The sequence below is a fragment of the Labrus mixtus genome, chromosome 19 (assembly GCF_963584025.1).
Source record: "Labrus mixtus chromosome 19, fLabMix1.1, whole genome shotgun sequence".
Lineage (NCBI taxonomy): Eukaryota > Metazoa > Chordata > Actinopteri > Labriformes > Labridae > Labrus > Labrus mixtus.
In genome coordinates this window covers 18431449-18448820 of record NC_083630.1, presented here as the reverse complement: position 1 = coordinate 18448820, position 17372 = coordinate 18431449, and the positions used below count along the sequence as shown (strand labels likewise).

The 17372-nt window shown below is 42.6% G+C and overlaps 1 protein-coding gene across 4 annotated transcripts in view; it reads left to right on the top strand.

Annotated features, from left to right (window-relative positions):
• asap1b (ArfGAP with SH3 domain, ankyrin repeat and PH domain 1b) overlaps window positions 1-17372 on the top strand; it is a 60648-nt gene that overhangs the window by 3718 nt on the left and 39558 nt on the right. For all 4 annotated transcript variants that reach the window (XM_061064951.1, XM_061064954.1, XM_061064952.1 and 1 more), the window contains exon 2: window positions 15919-15991. In XM_061064951.1, the coding sequence (XP_060920934.1) occupies window positions 15919-15991 (73 nt within the window). The remainder of the gene's footprint in view (window positions 1-15918; window positions 15992-17372) is intronic.

Below are 17372 nucleotides of genomic sequence, written 5' to 3'. Positions count from 1 at the left end.
TTGTTGGACTAGTTGTTGGACTAGTTGTTGGACTAGTTGTTGGACTAGTTGTTGGACTAGCTGTCGGACTGGTTGTTGGACTGGTTGTAGTTGTTGGACTAGTTGTTGGACTAGTTGTTGGACTAGTTGTTGGACTAGCTGTCGGACTAGTTGTTGGACTAGCTGTCGGACTGGTTGTTGGACTGGTTGTAGTTGTTGGACTAGTTGTTGGACTGGTTGTTGGACCAGTTGTTGGACTGGTTGTTGGACTAGTTGTTGGACTAGTTGTTGGACTAGTTGTTGGACCAGTCGTTGAACTGGTTGTTGGACTGGTTGTAGTTGTCGGACTGGTTGTTGGACTGGTTGTTGGACTAGTTGTTGGACCAGTCGTTGAACTGGTTGTTGGACTGGTTGTAGTTGTCGGACTGGTTGTTGGACTGGTTGTTGGACTGGTTGTAGTTGTTGGACTGGTTGTTGGACTGGTTGTTGGACTGGTTGTAGTTGTCGGACTGGTTGTTGGACTAGTTGTCGGACTAGTTGGCGGACTAGTCGTTGGACTAGTTGTTGGACTAGTCGTCGGACTAGTTGTCGGACTGGTTGTCGGACTAGTTGTTGGACTGGTTGTTGGACTGGTTGTAGTTGTCGGACTGGTTGTCGGACTGGTTGTTGGACAAAACAAGGTTTTTTTAGTCTCATCTTGAAACTGGTGGATGTTTTTCTGTCTTTTCAGACACTGGTTAATTAAGAGTTGACGCACAAAAGTAGAAAATGCAGCATAGCATTATTAAAAGTCTTAAGTGCATGAATTTTTCAGTCAACCAGCTGTAATTGCAGGACTGATTGTGTGCTTGAAAGAGAAGCAGCAGAGAACAGAAGATCTGACATTTGCTTGTTTGAAAATGTCACAGGCTATTGCTCTAAAAGTCTCCTGCCTGCTCACATTTTCTCTTATGGAGGTTAAAATTAGCAGCAAGGCACTTGTTATTCCCCCTGTGGGCCGTGCATTGTCTGCCTCTCTACCCTACAGATGGCACTCTGCGTCACCGGGTTTGCTCTCCTAAACCACACAGAGCCACGGAGCGATACAAGGGAAACCCTCACTGCATTGGCATTCCTTTGAGCATGCCTCTCGCACCACATCACATGGGCCCGAGCAGAAAAATGTTGACTTTTCACAGTCATTCTATTCAAGCATGGCTGGGCTTGACCTAATAGGCAGAGGCCTTTTATATTTGTTACTTTATATAACAGGCTTTTCAGTGGCTGCATGTTAAGCTCCGAGAGGTTGATGCCATCAAAAAGCTGAATGAGGAGTTTATTTCCAAACCACTGCGCAAACCACTGAAGTCCTCATAGAGGAACTAATAATGCAAAAGACCTAGTTTATAAAAAGTCCCATGACGACTTAACATTCTTGTGATTTGTAAGCCCTAACCCCCCAAATGTATTTTTTGCATGATCCTGTTAAAATCAACTAAAAATCTGAACTGTAAAATCCAAAGCCTTCGTTCTCTTTGCTTCCCGAAGCTACAGTTTGCATCTTTTGGATCTTTATGCTGCAGACTTGTCGATGACGTCATTGCTTTACATTACATCATCGACTTATATAACCGTTTAAGCTTAGTATGTAGAGATGTAGGCACTGGTGAACCCTTTGTGTTAGAGAGTTATAATGCTGAAAACTGATGCAGTGTTTTAGTCTGTTGATTAAAACAGTCAGTGTCGCTCCTATTAGAAGTGTGATGTCTTATTACAGGAGAATCTTACCTTGAGGTTCCCCGTGGAGGCTTTGAACACGTCTTAACTGTAATGTAAATTGTCATCGGGACGCACATTTCTCATGCAGAGATGTGTGTCAGTTATTTATTCTGCTCTGAGAAAGAACAGCTCGATGCTGTTAACTGTCCAAAGAAATGTATTTTCATGAGACAAATCGTGAGGAGGTCAAACAGGAACATTTTACTTCCCTAAATAATGGTTATTTATCAGAGTAAATTCAGCGTCTCTCCTTTTACCAATTTTCTGATCTTCAGCTCAGAAAATGCATCATATCAGATCATAACATATCAACCCTCAAAAGAAGAAATAATGGTGCGTTCCATTTCCCTCGGGACTTGACATCACACCCGAGTTAACCGCGTTCCAGTTGCGTGTTGGCAACAAGTCGGCGAGGCAACATGGACGCCTCCAGGAATACCGTTGTTTTGTTAGCCAATACCAAGTGATACGTTTATGCGCAGAAATCCCATGTCAACATGTCCACAGATAGAACTTAGTGTTGATGCACGTAGCAGCCATGTTGGATTCTTATCTCGAGCTACTCAAGGTTTCTTAGAGAGTCCGAGTTGGAATTCCGACTTCAGGGCGGCGTTCCTGATGACGTATCAGAACGGCACCTCTGAATTCCCGACTTCCGAGATCAAATGGAACGCACCATGATGTCTTCTAGTTTTAAAATCTGGGTTATCAGATAGTGGGAGTTAGAGCGTGCTGCTTGCTATCAAAATGGCGGTAAATGATCTTATTAAAGTCCAGAATCTGTCAAAGACTTAGTTAATTAGTTACTTAAATTGTATGTTTGGAAGACTCTAAATACATCAAGTGAAACCCGTGATGAGGCATTGCATAGGAAACACATCTGATATGTTATTTAATAATGAATACATAAATCCATAGGGACACACAGAAACCTTTATGAGTAAAGAAGACTATGTTTTTACACACCAACATGTCCGCTGTGTGATCGTGTTTATGCTTCACATAGTGAATTTGTGTTTTCAGCCTCTTACATGTAGCACGCAGTCCAACAAAAGGAGCCATTAGGTAACAGAAACCACACACAGATTTTAAATCCTTGTTCCTTTTCTTCCTTTCGTTTTTGGTCACGCAGTCTCAGACGATGAGTCTGGCGCTCAGACGATGAGTCGGCTGCTTCGTTTGGCCGGCCTTTATCTTGCAACTACCAGAAAGTCAAATTAAACCAGGAAGTTTCATTTTCATTTTTGTTATTTCATTTATTTAATCTTTTGTCTGTTGGTGAATGTTTTCCTTTATTTAACTTCATGAACACCAAACACACATGTGAGTGTGTCTGTAAGTGTTGAGCTCTTTAGGGCAGGGGTTCCCAAACTTTGCCATGCCAAGGACCCCTTAATAAAACTGGATTATGGATTATTTTAACAAACCTTTATTCCTATTTTTAACGACTCCTCTATCTCTCTGCTTGGTATGGCTTGATATTTTGATTTTAAATCCCCCCCCCCTCCCTCCCTCCCCAATAGGATTGAAACGATGAATAATTCAGAAAGGAGGAGACCGGTTAACTTGGCTTTACATAACCAAACTGAGTGCTGCCTATTTGAGGCTCCGTTCTGCAGCATTTTCAACTGAGGAGCACAGCTGCATCACTTTCAATTATAGATGAAGTTATGGCTTTTTATTCATCATTGGTCCCTCGTGTCGCCAAACCCAGTGAATCATATGGAGTGAGAGAATGGGAGCATTTTTTCGTCCCTTGGCATAGTTACTCACATGACGTCTTGTTCCAGTTTGGCTGCACTGTTAAGAAAAAAAAAGAGAAGAAGTAAAAGATGACATTTCCTGGATCCTCAAACTAAGTTTTGACATTTTCACTGTTGACTAAAAGATCTGTCAGAGATTAGAGGGACTCGTGTGTGAGATCATTTGTAGATGAATTTGCAGCTCTTGTAGTTTTTTTTGATCCAGGAAATACCGCACTGTTTGCACCTGTCAACACTATTAACATACATTTTTATATTAAACGTTACAGTCAGACTGTTGCAGGCCCAAGCACATAGTCTGGTTTAAAATGCTCACTATGAGAAAGACACGGGGGAAAAAAACACAAATCTTGAGTGTTTTCCCAACTTAAACTCTTTGCCTTGAAGCGTTTCGGCATCAATGGCTCCATTATATCAGTCAGATGACCCTTATTACACGAGTTGACAGTGGAGCAGATAGAAAAGGAAAAAAGTGAAGGGGATACTGAGGGCATTCAATTCAGAGTTTTGTGAGGAATTCAAATTTAATAAAACCAATGCACTGCTGCTTCTTCATGCTAGCTGAGTGTTATGGTTCCTTCCATTCGCCTCAGAACTCAAGATGTCGGCGCTGGTGATGACGTCACACCCGAAGTTGACCGCGTTCCAGGACAAGTCGGACAAGCTACATGGACGCCTCCAGGAGTTCCTTTGTTTTGTTCGCTGTTCCGGGTATTTCGCGCGATAAAGCAACACAACATGTCCACAGATAGGACTTTCACAGTGCTATCTTGGCGATTCATTTAATTCCACATAAACACGACTAAAACACTTTAATGTACAGCTTAAACTTTGCTGGTGATGCACAGAGCAGCCGTGTTGAATTTTGCATTTGATCTCCCAACGTTGGAAATTCTGATTTGCCGGTCATCAGGAACGCATCCCTGAAGTCGGAACTCCGACTCGGAAACTCTGAGGAGCTAATGTTTGAGAAGAAATACAATTTAGGCAGATTTGGACGGTACCAATCGTCGTGTAAATACATTTAGATTTCATACTTTTTGCGTGTGTACGATGACGTCTGCAGTAATTTGCAGTCAGGTCGTGAAAGTTGTTCGGAGAAATTTCAGTTTTATTTAACTTGAACGGAGGCTTCAGGAATGTGCACGCATGAAAGAAAAGAGCATCCGAGCAGGATAACGCGTCTCTAAATCTCCACATATATAAATACCAACAAAACCTCCGAGCCATTTCATGATTTGTTCTGTCTCCCACAGCAGGAGGCGAGACTCTGTTGTGTCGGCCTTGTTTTTCGGGCCTGTTTGCCGTCCGTGGCTGAAATCTGATAATCGGTCTGTGGGCCACAGCTGTTGGCCTACCTTCCTGCCACAGCTGCGCTCTGTATATCATCAAGCGCTATTAGCCGGCAGCGGATTAGCCCAGACCAGACTCTGCTCCGGCACTCTGATCCCCCTGCTCTTCCCCAGATTTAGTCAAGGAAGAGTGGGTCAGTGTTAACATCTGTCTGCAGCCTCCCTCACACGGATGGATGGTGTTAAAAACCCACTTCTATTGACAGCCATTTTAACCTCTGATGGAGGAAATTGGTGCAGCTACTGTTTCAAGTGTGTTGCATTTACATAACATTTCTAAAATAACTGACTTGATATGTACAGTATATCCCTGTACCACCTGACTTTTAATTTAATGTAAAAATGTCTTTAAAAAAGTGACATTGATGAGTGCCGTGCCTCAGCGTCTTAAGCTGATAAGTTGAAAACATTTGAACTTATATGCTTGCCTAAAAAAAAACGTTAGAAATACTGGCTGCATAGGGCGTGTGTTGTGGTTGCCATGGTATCAAAACAGGAATCAGTATGGTTTTATTTTTGACTGGTATCCTATCTGAGTCTTACACTCTTGTACTGGGATAACACCACGTCTGAGTGTGTTTGTGCATCTCCTGCTGTTTTGACACATCTGGCCTCTCGTGCTTCTGCTACGTCACAACCCATTCTCGAACACCACTACTAAGCCGTGTTGGAAAAAAAATAAAAATAGTAAAAAAGGCATCAGGATGTCGAAGCTTGGCTATGGTGCTGATGCAGAATATTAAAAAAAAGAAAAAAGAGCTGAGTTGATTAAAGAGATGCTAACAATGCGTTTTCGCCATTGTTGTTCAGTTGGAACAAATCATCCACCTCCTCGTCCTTCTCCGTCCATATTTCTGTTACTTTGAATTCTCCTGTGATTTTTATCAGAGCAGTGGTAACACAGTTACACCGCTCTAAAGAACCAGGAGACGGTGCTGTCTTCTGACGGGCCGGCTGTCTTGTAGAGGCCTGAGGGGTAAACAGTGCATCTCTGTCTGCGAGCCTTGATGCTGTTTGGCCTTGGACTGTGTCTGTGTGTGTTTGTTTGTTTGTGTGTGTGTGTGTGTGTGTGTACCACAACTTAACAATTGATGCAGTTTTTCAATGCTGAATTTTAAGACCTCTTTTCCCAGAACAGCAAAGTGCCTGCTGAGGCCTTTCAAGCCTGGAGGAAAAGCACTGAAGGTCCTTTAAGACGAGCTGTTTACATCTTTTAGGATGTGTTAAAATGTCAGGGAAAAGCATTCCTTCATTTTTCACATCATGACCGCAGCGATCAAAGCTTCTGTCACTGGTGTAGAACAAAAACGTCAAATCGAAATCGACATGTGCGTTCATGGACTGTGGTTGGACGTCACAATGAAAGCCTATTTCTGTTCCTCTGTGTCCAGTTCGGTGTCGTATCTAAACATCCAAATGGCCAGTGGGAGTGGACACACCTGTGGTTTTGGACTCTCCCTCCCAGCAGAGTCCCATAAAGTGTGAAATTCGAGACGCGGCCGCAGAAAAACTCCCAGGAATGCTGTAAAGCGCTCTGCAGAGTCTGCGCCTGTGACTTTGCTTAGGGACTCATGACCGAGCCGTGTGTGCAGCAACGTCACCCGTCGACTGAAAAAAAACAGTGTCTCTCCGGATTGTGCATGTTTATCAAGGAAACACATTCTTTTAGTAGTGTGCTCTGAAGATTTACGATGCGGGTGGCTGCTTGGTAGGAAGCAGGGCTGCCAGGCTTATCAGCTGATCAATGATAAGTGAAAGATAGGAGATAAGAACTCGTAGTAGTTTATTTTGGTTTTATCTTTCATCGACCCACACATGCTGCTGGTTTGTTACAAGATAAGTTTTGGCCTTTTGCCAGTATTTCTTCTTCCCTCTGTTATAATTTATCAGTGCTCGAACTGCACATAATGTTGATTTAATGAACACGATTTTCTCTCTTAGTTTGACCTGACTTTGCAAAAAAATGTAACCACATGTTTGCAACTGATAAGAAAAATTACAACATCGACACAAAATAAGACTCAAAATCTCACCACAAAGTCTCACTAAGTAGTTACTCCATTTGAGGTTTACTGAGTACAATCTCTTAGGGTGGTTTCAAACTTGGGACCCGGGCCTGGATCCGAGTACACTTGACCCCAAAGTCCGGTTCATTTGTTCACGTGTGACGCAAACGTTCTGTCCTCTTAACCGTACGAGGGTACTGTGCCCGAGTTCCCTGTGACGATTCCTGTGTCCTGAGATGTGAACGCCACCGTGCTCTGACGAGGAAGTGGACCCCTATATGACGTGATTCTAAACATCACCTGCCGCTTCAGAAACCATTAAAAAAAAAAAAGTGATGAATCTTGTCATCCATCTCGTCACTGATTGTCTTCTTTGCTTTTTTTTTTTATCGCTCATGAAGAGGCATCACTTTTACTTTAAGCCCCTTTCATAACTGGCTTAAAACTCCTCACAGGAAATGTAAGCTTATTTAGACAAGAAGTTAATCCACAGCAACATTTCCACGTCAGGCTACTTTGTGTTTCATTTTCTGTTCCTGAGTCCAAGAATGAACTTTTAACCTCCACTGATGCTTTGTGACGCTTAATTCTTGTTCTACAATTGTGCAGCTGCAAAAGAAAAGAGACATGTGACCTGAGTTCCTCATCTTCGTCACCATCAATGATTTGTTGTTTTTCTGGTGAGGTGGTTTAATATTATTGAATTTTGTCATAACACGAAGCTCTTTCTGTTTCTTTAAAAAAAAAAGTGGAAGTTAAAAGAATGCTTTGCAGGTTGTGAGAGGGACAAAAGATCGTCAGTGTGTCTGTTTCAAAGACGCACACGAGACACATCCAGTCACGTCTGATAAACCTTATTTTCGATAATAACACTTAAGATAAATCAAGGTCTACAATAATCATTGTTTAGATTCATAGACTTCATGTAGGCTCCTGGTTCTGCCATTTTGTAAATCATGGTCCTGTTTCCACACATGGATGCATTTTGATTGACAAGACCGGAACCATGGCAACCCTTCAGTTAAGATAGAGGCGCAGCAATGCATAATAATCTCTTGCAATGAGTGTCACGTCAAGCTGCAAAACAAAACAAAAAACAAGGTGTCAAAAAAGTTAATCTCACATCTTAAAACAGTGACTACGTCTTCTTCTTAAACAAAGTTGCAGCCCTTCTTGGTTAGCATTTAGCATTTCTAGAATCTATTGAATCCATTATTAACAGAATACTTTATTATAGTTAGTCATGTCCCTGGTTGTTTAACAGGAAACAAACAACATCAAACATGTTCCTGTTTCTTTTCACACAACTGAGAGGAAAGGACGCTAGTCGTCATTTTTTGATCATGAGCTGTGAGTTCCTCGCACTGTTCTTCTGGGGATGTGGTGTTAATGACATTGAATCTGAATAATGTAACAGCTGCTTCACATGAATAATGACTTCCTGACTGGTAAACACAGGACGCATACAGGTACGCTGCTTGTTTGATGTTAGGAGAGTCTAATGCAGCAGTGTGTGGGCGTGATCGTGAAAAGCATTCACACCGTTTGAAACAAAGCGGTGGGCTGAGTGAGAGTGAGCATCGTGGGGGGGGGGGGGGGGGACAAACCGCCAAATGATGTGTGAATGTAACACTGCGGCATGCATGGCTTGATTTTTGTTTGGCCGTATGCATGCATGTCACTTTCTGCTTTGGATCGGGAGGTCTGCAGCAAGGGATTGGGTTTTGCACCGTTGCAGCTCTGCAAGTGGCTTCATTCAAAGTGTGGTCTCACCAAATTCACCACAGCTAGCACACAGCTGAGCAGTTCATTTCCCTCTTTCTGTCAGAGCATATAGCAGGACGCTAATAGCAAAGCTATTTGTAGGCTTACATAATGACGTAATCTCTGACTTGTATTGAATTTTTGTAGCGGCCAATAACATTAGCCAAGGCCAAGCATGGTAGCTAATCAGCGTAGATATCCAACATGAACTGCCAGTAAAGGAGGTTGGAAGGTCTGACTCTATGTATTGATTTTCTTGAATTCAGGCACAGAAATGGAAAGCAGGTTACAAGAGGTTGGTATATCATCACAGTCAATCTATAAATCCACTTTATCCTTTGTCAAAGTCATATGTTCTCGCATGGCGGCCCAGTTCACAGCAGGTCCAGTTGAGATTTCATTTGTGGTTTGGACTTCCTTGTGGGACATTCAAGCTCTAATGGCAGTTTGCCTGAAATGGAAATGGAGAGCTGGCTGCTAAAAGACAAAATGCATCCATAAGCTGTAGAGCAGGAAACTTTAATCGGAAAACACTCACACTTCCAGGCCAAATCTTCTATCATGACGACGTTTGGACACAGTGTTAAATCAGAGAATGGGCTCTCAGTAGGCCTGGGGTAATTTAACACTGGGGATTTCATATTACAGCGAGTCATTGTGTGTTAAAACCGTTGTAGATCAGGCACTAAATGTAAAAGGAGGTGGCGAGAGACAGCAGCTGCTTGTTTGTTAATATTTGTTATGCATCGTTACTACAAAAATGAAAACTGACAGATTTATTAATTTGAAAGCAAAACAAAGATTTTGATATAGTGCCTTGTTGGGAATTGTTGGGAATGTTTAATCTCATAGACGCTGTTTGTGGAGGCACAATGACAGAGTTTTGGCACATTTGAAGGAGAACCAAGGAACTTTCCAAACCGAAGAAAAATATTTTTGGGCTGCATATCTTCATGGAGCTCAGTCTTGAAAACTGCTGCACTTAGTTCAAACACGGAGGGAGGGGTGGTGGAGGAGGGGAGGCGGTGCGCTTAGGGACCGTGTTGTTTTGGTCTGGGAGACTAAAGTGGGTGCTAAAGTGCGACATCTACTCGAAAAGTAGCACATTATATCTTTAACGATCTCCCCTGTAGAAGATGTTTGTGAGTGCCTGAGGAGATAAACATCTTTGACAGGAATTTGAAACCTGTTCCATTCATTCATTCAATTGACTGATGTTGAAATCCCTGCCATTTTGATCAACCACACACTACATTAGCCGTGTGCTCATTCTGATGCATCCTTAAACCTAAATCAAAACCAAAAACCAATGGCAGTTGATCGTTCTTTTTCAGCACCATCTGTGTGTTTTAGAGACAGAAATAGGCCATCTGACCTCAGCTGCTTTTGGAAATGTTACATCCTCTCATTTTTACCATTCCACTTGGAGAGCTGAAGGCCTCTCTCCGGCTGCAGCTCCAGAGAAAGGGATGTGCATTTGTTTCCTGCCAGTGAAAACGGCTCCCCACCCTTCCTGCTTGAGTCATGCCACATGGACTTAACAGACACACTAAATGATTTGACAAACAGAAAGAACAAACCGCCAGCAAGACAAGCTTGATTGATTTACACTGTTAAGGTATTTTAGTACATTTTTATAGTAGATGTGTAATTATGCGTCAGAAATGAGGAAATGAGAATACAATGTTGTGAAAGGAAGCAGAAATAAAACAACACATTAGAATCTGATGAACTGATCTGTTTCTTTTCCTTAAAAGAAAGCATAACTGTGGATGTTTTTAGCACTGCTCTCTGGTTTTAGGGGAAGTCCCTTGATAAATGGGCCCTTTCCTGTTTTCTTCTTCTAGGAAATTCATTAGCATATTAGCAATTCTGGAAAACCCGCGTCCCAATCTCTGCCGTGTGAAGAGTAAAATCTGTCACAGTGGCACAGCTGACAAAGAGAGAGAGAGCTGGAGAGTTGGTCAGTGCAGCTTCCAACAGGCTCCATGGTGAAGAATGTAGAGACGGCGCGTGAGACAGCCAGATTGCATCTCCTTGGTAACCACACAATCGTCCTAGGGTGTGATGCCAAGTGACTGGGAGGAGGAGGAGGAGGAGGAGGAGGAGGAGGAGGAGGAGTAGAGAGCGAGGAGGTGTAAGAAGCATGATATATAAATAATGGATGTAGCTACAATGATGTCACTCATTGGTTTGAAGACTGTCTTTTTTAAGTATGTTGGTTAACAGGAGCTCGAGGTGACCATATTTGGAGAAGAGGTTGGAGCTGGAGAAGTTAAAGGGTTGGCAAATGTTAACTTATCAAAGCTCAGTGGTGTTCAGTAGCTGTTGAATGAGCTAACTAGCTCTCGTGTTTCCCGGAGATGGCGATTCTGATGTCATGGCTTCTGACCGCAGCTGTTCATTTATTAAACTGAAGAAGCTTGGAGAACTAGTGGAATATATAACAAGTCAATATATTGGGGCGGCTGTGGCTCAGTTGGTAGAGTCGGTTGGGGTTCGATCCCCAGCTCCTGCAGCCACGCGTCAGATTTGTCCTCGGGCCTGACACTGAACCACTGCTTTGTCTACAGTGTATAAATGTTTAGTTACTTCTGATGATCACTCTGCACAGCAGCCTCTACCATCAGTGTGTGAATGCGTAGGTGTGGTTGCGGTCTAAAAGCGTCAGAAGACTAAAAAAAGGGCTGTACAAGCTCATGTCCATTTACCATTTACCATCTCCAGTGAGAGTGGCGATGTGAAAACTTATCAATCCATTCTTCCTCTCACTCTTTTTCGCCATTATCTCAGCAATTCTGACTCCAATTTACTGGACAACAAATATGGTGGACACTGAACAATCTAACAAGCCCGGAAGTGTGATTGCGATAAAGCTATGGGGCCTCATGGGGATTGAGTTACTTTTTGAGCCAGCCTCAAGTGGTCATTGGGGGAACTGCCATTTGGGGAGACCTGGGTGTTAACCTTTAAGCACAGGAAGCTGCTAGTAAGTGGGATGAGTTAAGGAGGAAATGAGAAGAGATGATTGACAGAGCAGGAATCTCAATAGTGGATCAGCAAACTAAGCGAAAACGTTTCCCAGTCAGTCAGTCAGAAAGAGTGTTGTTGTGATTCCCCAGTTGTCAGCGAGGAGCACTTGGTGTCATTAGACTGAGTGCAGCCGACCCGGGACAGGACACTGTCAAGCCTGGCCGCTTCCTGCTTCCTGTCAAAGGACGGCTGCAGGGGAAACGGCAGGGCTGCTGAAGGAGGATAAGACCTCAGTCAGGAAGCGTGAAGCTGAGACAGCCACCAGTCAGTCATACCCAGTCACCTTCCAATTTTCTCTGACCTCCTGGGCATGACTGTGCGTGTTTGTGTGGCTGCTTGGGAACCAGGAAGTCATCTCCCATTGGTCACGCAGGTCATACTTTAATGGCTTATGGACGTTTTTATGATGTTTGTTTCCGCCAGTTCTTTTTGATATCTTCGTGTTCTGTTTTGTCTAAAGAAAAGCCCATCACACCAAGACAAGACAAAACAAAGCTCATCACCACTCTGCTCAAAATTGATTTTTTTTTTGTTTTTATAAATTGGTATTAAACTCTCAAAAAAATTAGGTTTCAACACTTTTGCTTTTACTGCGCCTTAACTAAAAATGTAGACATCTTTATTGACTTTTCCAGGATATTTGTGATGTTGGTGCTCACGCTGGTCGCAGAATCCGTTCCTGCTGAGGCACCGAGCGAGGCCGACGACCTTCAACTCCTCTCAAGTCGGCTGCTGACCTCTCTGACTCCGTCTCTGACACGCTTCCAGTTAAAAGCATTCTGACACAGACGTGTTGATTTTCAGAGCACAAATGGTTCTTTAAGAAGGGATGTTTCTCAGACAAATAACACACCATGAAATGAATGAGTGTGCTTCATTATTTGCTTCTTTTTCTCAGTGTCATAAAGTAGATCTTCCGTATGCATCACGCTCAGACGGGCGGCCGCAGATGTTTTGGCATTGTCACATTGATAATCCCCTTTTGGGTTGAGTTGGAGCTTTCCATTGGTCCCTGGCAGATAAAACCAATCCTTTGACGATATTAAATAGTTGTCGGCCTCTTGGAAAGCAGCGTTTGGATGTATTCCTGCCTGTCGTCAAGGGTTTGCTGCAGCTGCGTGCCAAGTCTGTGTTATTGATTTTTCTCTTTCTATAAAGCTGTGAGATAACGGCTTTACAGCACAATGTCTCCAAGTTACATTAGTCACATTTACCATTGAAATCCTGCCAATGTGTTGATATTTATCACTTCTGTAATACATCGTTTGGACTTTGACACAGCATGCTCTCAGCCGTGTCATTGAAAACAAACAGCCAAAGTATTCACTGAAATAGATTCAGAGTTTATTTAAAAAAAAAAAAAAAAGCGAATCTGTAAAATCTTCTTCATGTTTGAATTGAATATTTAATTAGGTGTGGATTATGCGGGACCCTCAGGTGGCGGCGCCAGCTGCTCTCAACATGAGCACCACAAAAGTCAATCTGCCTCCTCAGCACCTGTTCGGTTCTCGTCGTCCTTATTAGCAACTTCAAAATCTGAATAATCACAGATTCTCTTTGAATGGGTTAATCTGCAGACGGCATCGGGCTAATTTGAAGAAGGCGTGCTGTGATTCGCTGCAAAAGCCGCTTAAAGGAAGAATGTGGTGACTTTTTGATCCAGTAGTTGTCGCCCTTGAACACCAGCATTAAACCAAAACAAACTGCTGTTTGGAGACACCTCCGCTATTCTGAAGCCTCCGCTCTCCCCCAGCCAATCAAACCAAATTGACATGAGACAACTGAAATAAACATAGACCTGACTTATCTGTGACAGCTGTGAATGCTTCGTCGTGAGTTAACTAACAGTGTGAGTTCTCAAGTCGTGCCCAACAATCGGGCTTGTTCTGTGTGAGCAAATACATTTTGGGCTTTGGTCGTGCGTTGCAAACACTTCAGTTCACTTCTGTTGACTGGTGTGTTAGCCAACCATGTTGACCCGTGTTGGGAAGCTCTACAGCTTCACAAAAATGAGCGCACTTGTTGATTGAAGAAAACACTTCTTTATCCAGAAACAGATCAGTGTTGAGGCGTTTTTCTGATTGGCTTTCGCTGTAGACAGAATTGTGTTGTCTTAGTTAAAATAAATCAACTCCTGCTTAAGAGTGCTTCCCAAAAGGAGTTTTTATTTTCATGATTTAAATCTGTTTTCATACTGCCCCAGGATTTCATTATGGTAGTTATCAAGATAATAATATACACAACATTATAGGCAGCATTGGCCAAGATAATGGTACTATTAACATTCCTTATTGGCAGAAGCCGGTTTGTTTATCCAAACAGACACAGGGCTAAATGATGAGGCAGCACGAGGGGGTACTGGGCGTTCTGTTCCCATATGCAGGGGGGATCAAAGGGCTCAGCCCGGCAGAAAGGCCCTTACGGCGACAAACTACTGTGGCTGTAATTGGGGAAGAGCTGTGTAAAAGTGTCCAGGGGAGGCCAAGGACAGCTTAATTATGTTGTGAAATTTAATTAGCCGACTGTGTGTGTGTGTGTGTGTGTGTGTGTGTGTGTGTGTGAGTTTCTGCTCTTAACCGCCTGACCTTGGTGTAATGGTGATTTAGCTGATGGTGTTTATCGTCCATTATGGGAAAACATGGCAGAGTTATGTTTCCATTCCCTCTAGCTCAGAGGAGATGGATAAGAAATGAGTGTGCTGTCGACTTTGAAAACTCATCCTCGCCGTCTTAAAATCACTAAGTCGAAAACACGTCAGTGATTTGTGTTGTTCTTCTTTGTGTGTTTTTATTTCTAAACTAACCCGTCTCCTAATTACCTCAGTTTAAAAAAATAGTATACTACCAGACACGCAGACAGATGGTGTGTTCACTATGAGAGGTGATTTTCATGTTGCTCTTCAAGTTGTTTCGCTCACAGCAGTGAGAGCAAATGCTCGTTTATTTTTGGGCTTTTTGCCTTTTTTTTTTTTTTTTGGATAGGACAGTGGATAGAGGGAGGGGAAAAGAGAGAGTGGGAAATGACATGTGGGAAAGGAGCCACAGGCCGGACTTGAACCTGGGTTCGCCCGCTTGTAGGGCTAAGGCCTCCTACATGGGGCAGGATGTAACCACTAAACAATCTGCGCCCCCCCCCCCCCCCCCCCCCCCAGTTTTGCAGCAATTTTTGCAATCTCCAAGTATGAACAGATTTGGAGTCCAATAGCAGTATTCTCTCAGCGAATAGCCATCTTTGTTTCATGTTAGCACACTATTATTACAGCTTATAATCAGACATACAGCTGGTCAATCACTAGAAACTTAATCACATTGTTTTCACTCACCGGGGACTTATCACTCGATCAGATGTATGTTTTGGACTGGTAGCAGACGTGGTCAATATGAGTTGGGTGTTGAATTGTGAAGTGGATCCCGGAAAGAACTATTGATCAGTCTTTGTTAAATAAATTAGATATCAAGCTGTTGTCATGAAGTTTGTCTGCTTTAGGTAAGGTTAGGGGAAATCATTCACGCATGCAGATGTGTTGGATTGTAGTTTCTTCTAAGTATTTCTTGACAGAGTGCGAGCCCACTCAGCGATGAAAACTCACGATGAATTTAACTTGGATGTGGAGTTTGTTTATAACGATAAGTGTTCCTTGTATAAAGTTGATTTTCGGGGCTGATGGATGAATCAGGTCAAGGGTCCCTCTGCCATCGCTTTGTCCTAAATGACTTTGCGGGACGTGATATAGCAATGCGTTATTGTCGAATGAGTAACCAGCACCATGATATATAACGTGTGTGAAGTGTTTCTATTTAAACTGGCCCTCTTTTACCTCCCTGATGCTTTGAACTCTCATCGTTAATCTCTGAAATTACGAAGAAGTGAGACAAATAAGTCACTGTAACAATAGTTCAGTGGCAGTGTTTATTCTTCCAGCATTTAAATGTTTCATTGTGAATAATCATCATGATAAAATGGGTTAAAGTGCACATTGACTTTGCCTGTTAGAGAGCACAAAGGCTTTGCTCCGGCAGTGTTGAAATAATGATTTATGCCACATTCAGGTCAAGCACTGTACATTAGCTGTGTGGAGTATGCATGCTTTGAATCACAGAGCAAATATTGTTCTTGTGCCCTGAGGTTCCTCAAGTTCGCTGGAGCATGAAATCAAAGACTTTCAAAAAAATGATCTTTGGTTTCTTTTGATGTTGAATGTTTCAAGTATGTTCTTTAAGGATGAAACAAATATTAAGGCCGCCTCTCCTCCTCTTTCTTCAGGCGTTGGACCAGGATCGGACCTCTCTGCAGAAGGTGAAGAAATCAGTGAAGGCCATCTACAATTCAGGACAAGGTGAGTCATGTTTCTAAATGTACCGTGTTTGAATGTGCACACGCTGATTGTTGGCTGTGTGGTCAAAACCATTTCCAATAAAAACCCCAAAGGAAAGTCCAGGATTTCTCCAATGTCGTGACTAAAAATAAGGATTGCTTTCTTGTCTGGAACATTGCCTTTTGTTGGACAGATGGTGCTTCTTATTTCATGTGTGTGTGTGTGTGTATTCAGGCTGTCCCAAAAACCAACACCTGAGTTTGTTTTGCTCGCTGCTGTGACATGGATCCTCAGTAATTTTCCACTGAATACTTCTGAGCGCCGCCTCCTCCCTGAAAATTGACAGTTTCAGATGTTTGTGCCACAAAGGAGATTGTTTGTGCTCAAAAAAGGCAATTTATCTTCCTCCCATTGTCCCTCAAAGCCTCAAAACAACTGGAAATACTTCTTAAGTTCAAAAAAACAATGGTTAGTAACTTTGACTAAATCTAGTTAGTGAAACCAATACCGCATGATGTACGAAAGAAAAAGGAAATGTTTGAGATGGGATGTTTGTGCATTTTGCAAATTAAATTATGGTAAAACTTGTGCCAACATTTAATAAACACAGAGGTCATAAGCTTCTCACACAAAACGCCCCCAGCGCTGAAGTTATAGTCCCTATAGTTTGAGTCCTGGTTGATTTGGTTCCTGCAGTTACTGCTGGTAACTTGACTTTAGCGTTTCCAGAAAGCAGCTGATGATCAGATGGTGTGTGTTTACAGTGCAGCCCAACTCATACACATTGTTCCAATAAAGAAGCCAATCAATACTTCGATTTTCCAAGTGTGCTCGAGTGACCACTGTTGGATTTATGCCGCACTTTACAAAAGGAAGATTGTCCTTCTTGATTTGTGGAAGTCTCTTTAAAGGACAGCGCTAACATCTGTGGAAACTGCAATATATTTTATTTATGGCAACACAAGCCATCCAGTATTTTCTACTTTAGCGCTTTCAAATTTAAAGGAGCAGCAGCAGCAGCAGAAAACGGTACAAAGAGAAAGGAAATCACTGAAAACAAAGTCGGGTTCAGAGAAAAATACTTCATGCACATGTCCAGAACATGCAGCGACCTCTGGTGTTGAAAAATGAAGCCAATGCGAAAGTGCAGTTCCTCAAGTGTCCACTTGAGGCTTGCCGCAGAAACCTCGGAAGTCACACACGCACCCATTCAAAAAAGACGTTTTTACAGGAGAAATCAACATGTTAACAAAATAAAAAAGAATAAAAAAAAAAAAAAGGTCTGATTAGCTCATGTCTCGACTGGATATGACAGCTCATCTGTTTTGATTTTATTGTTTTTTCACAATAATGCCTGTGGCTGACCTGACTGACGGGTGGGTCTTAAAACACTCCTCAGCTG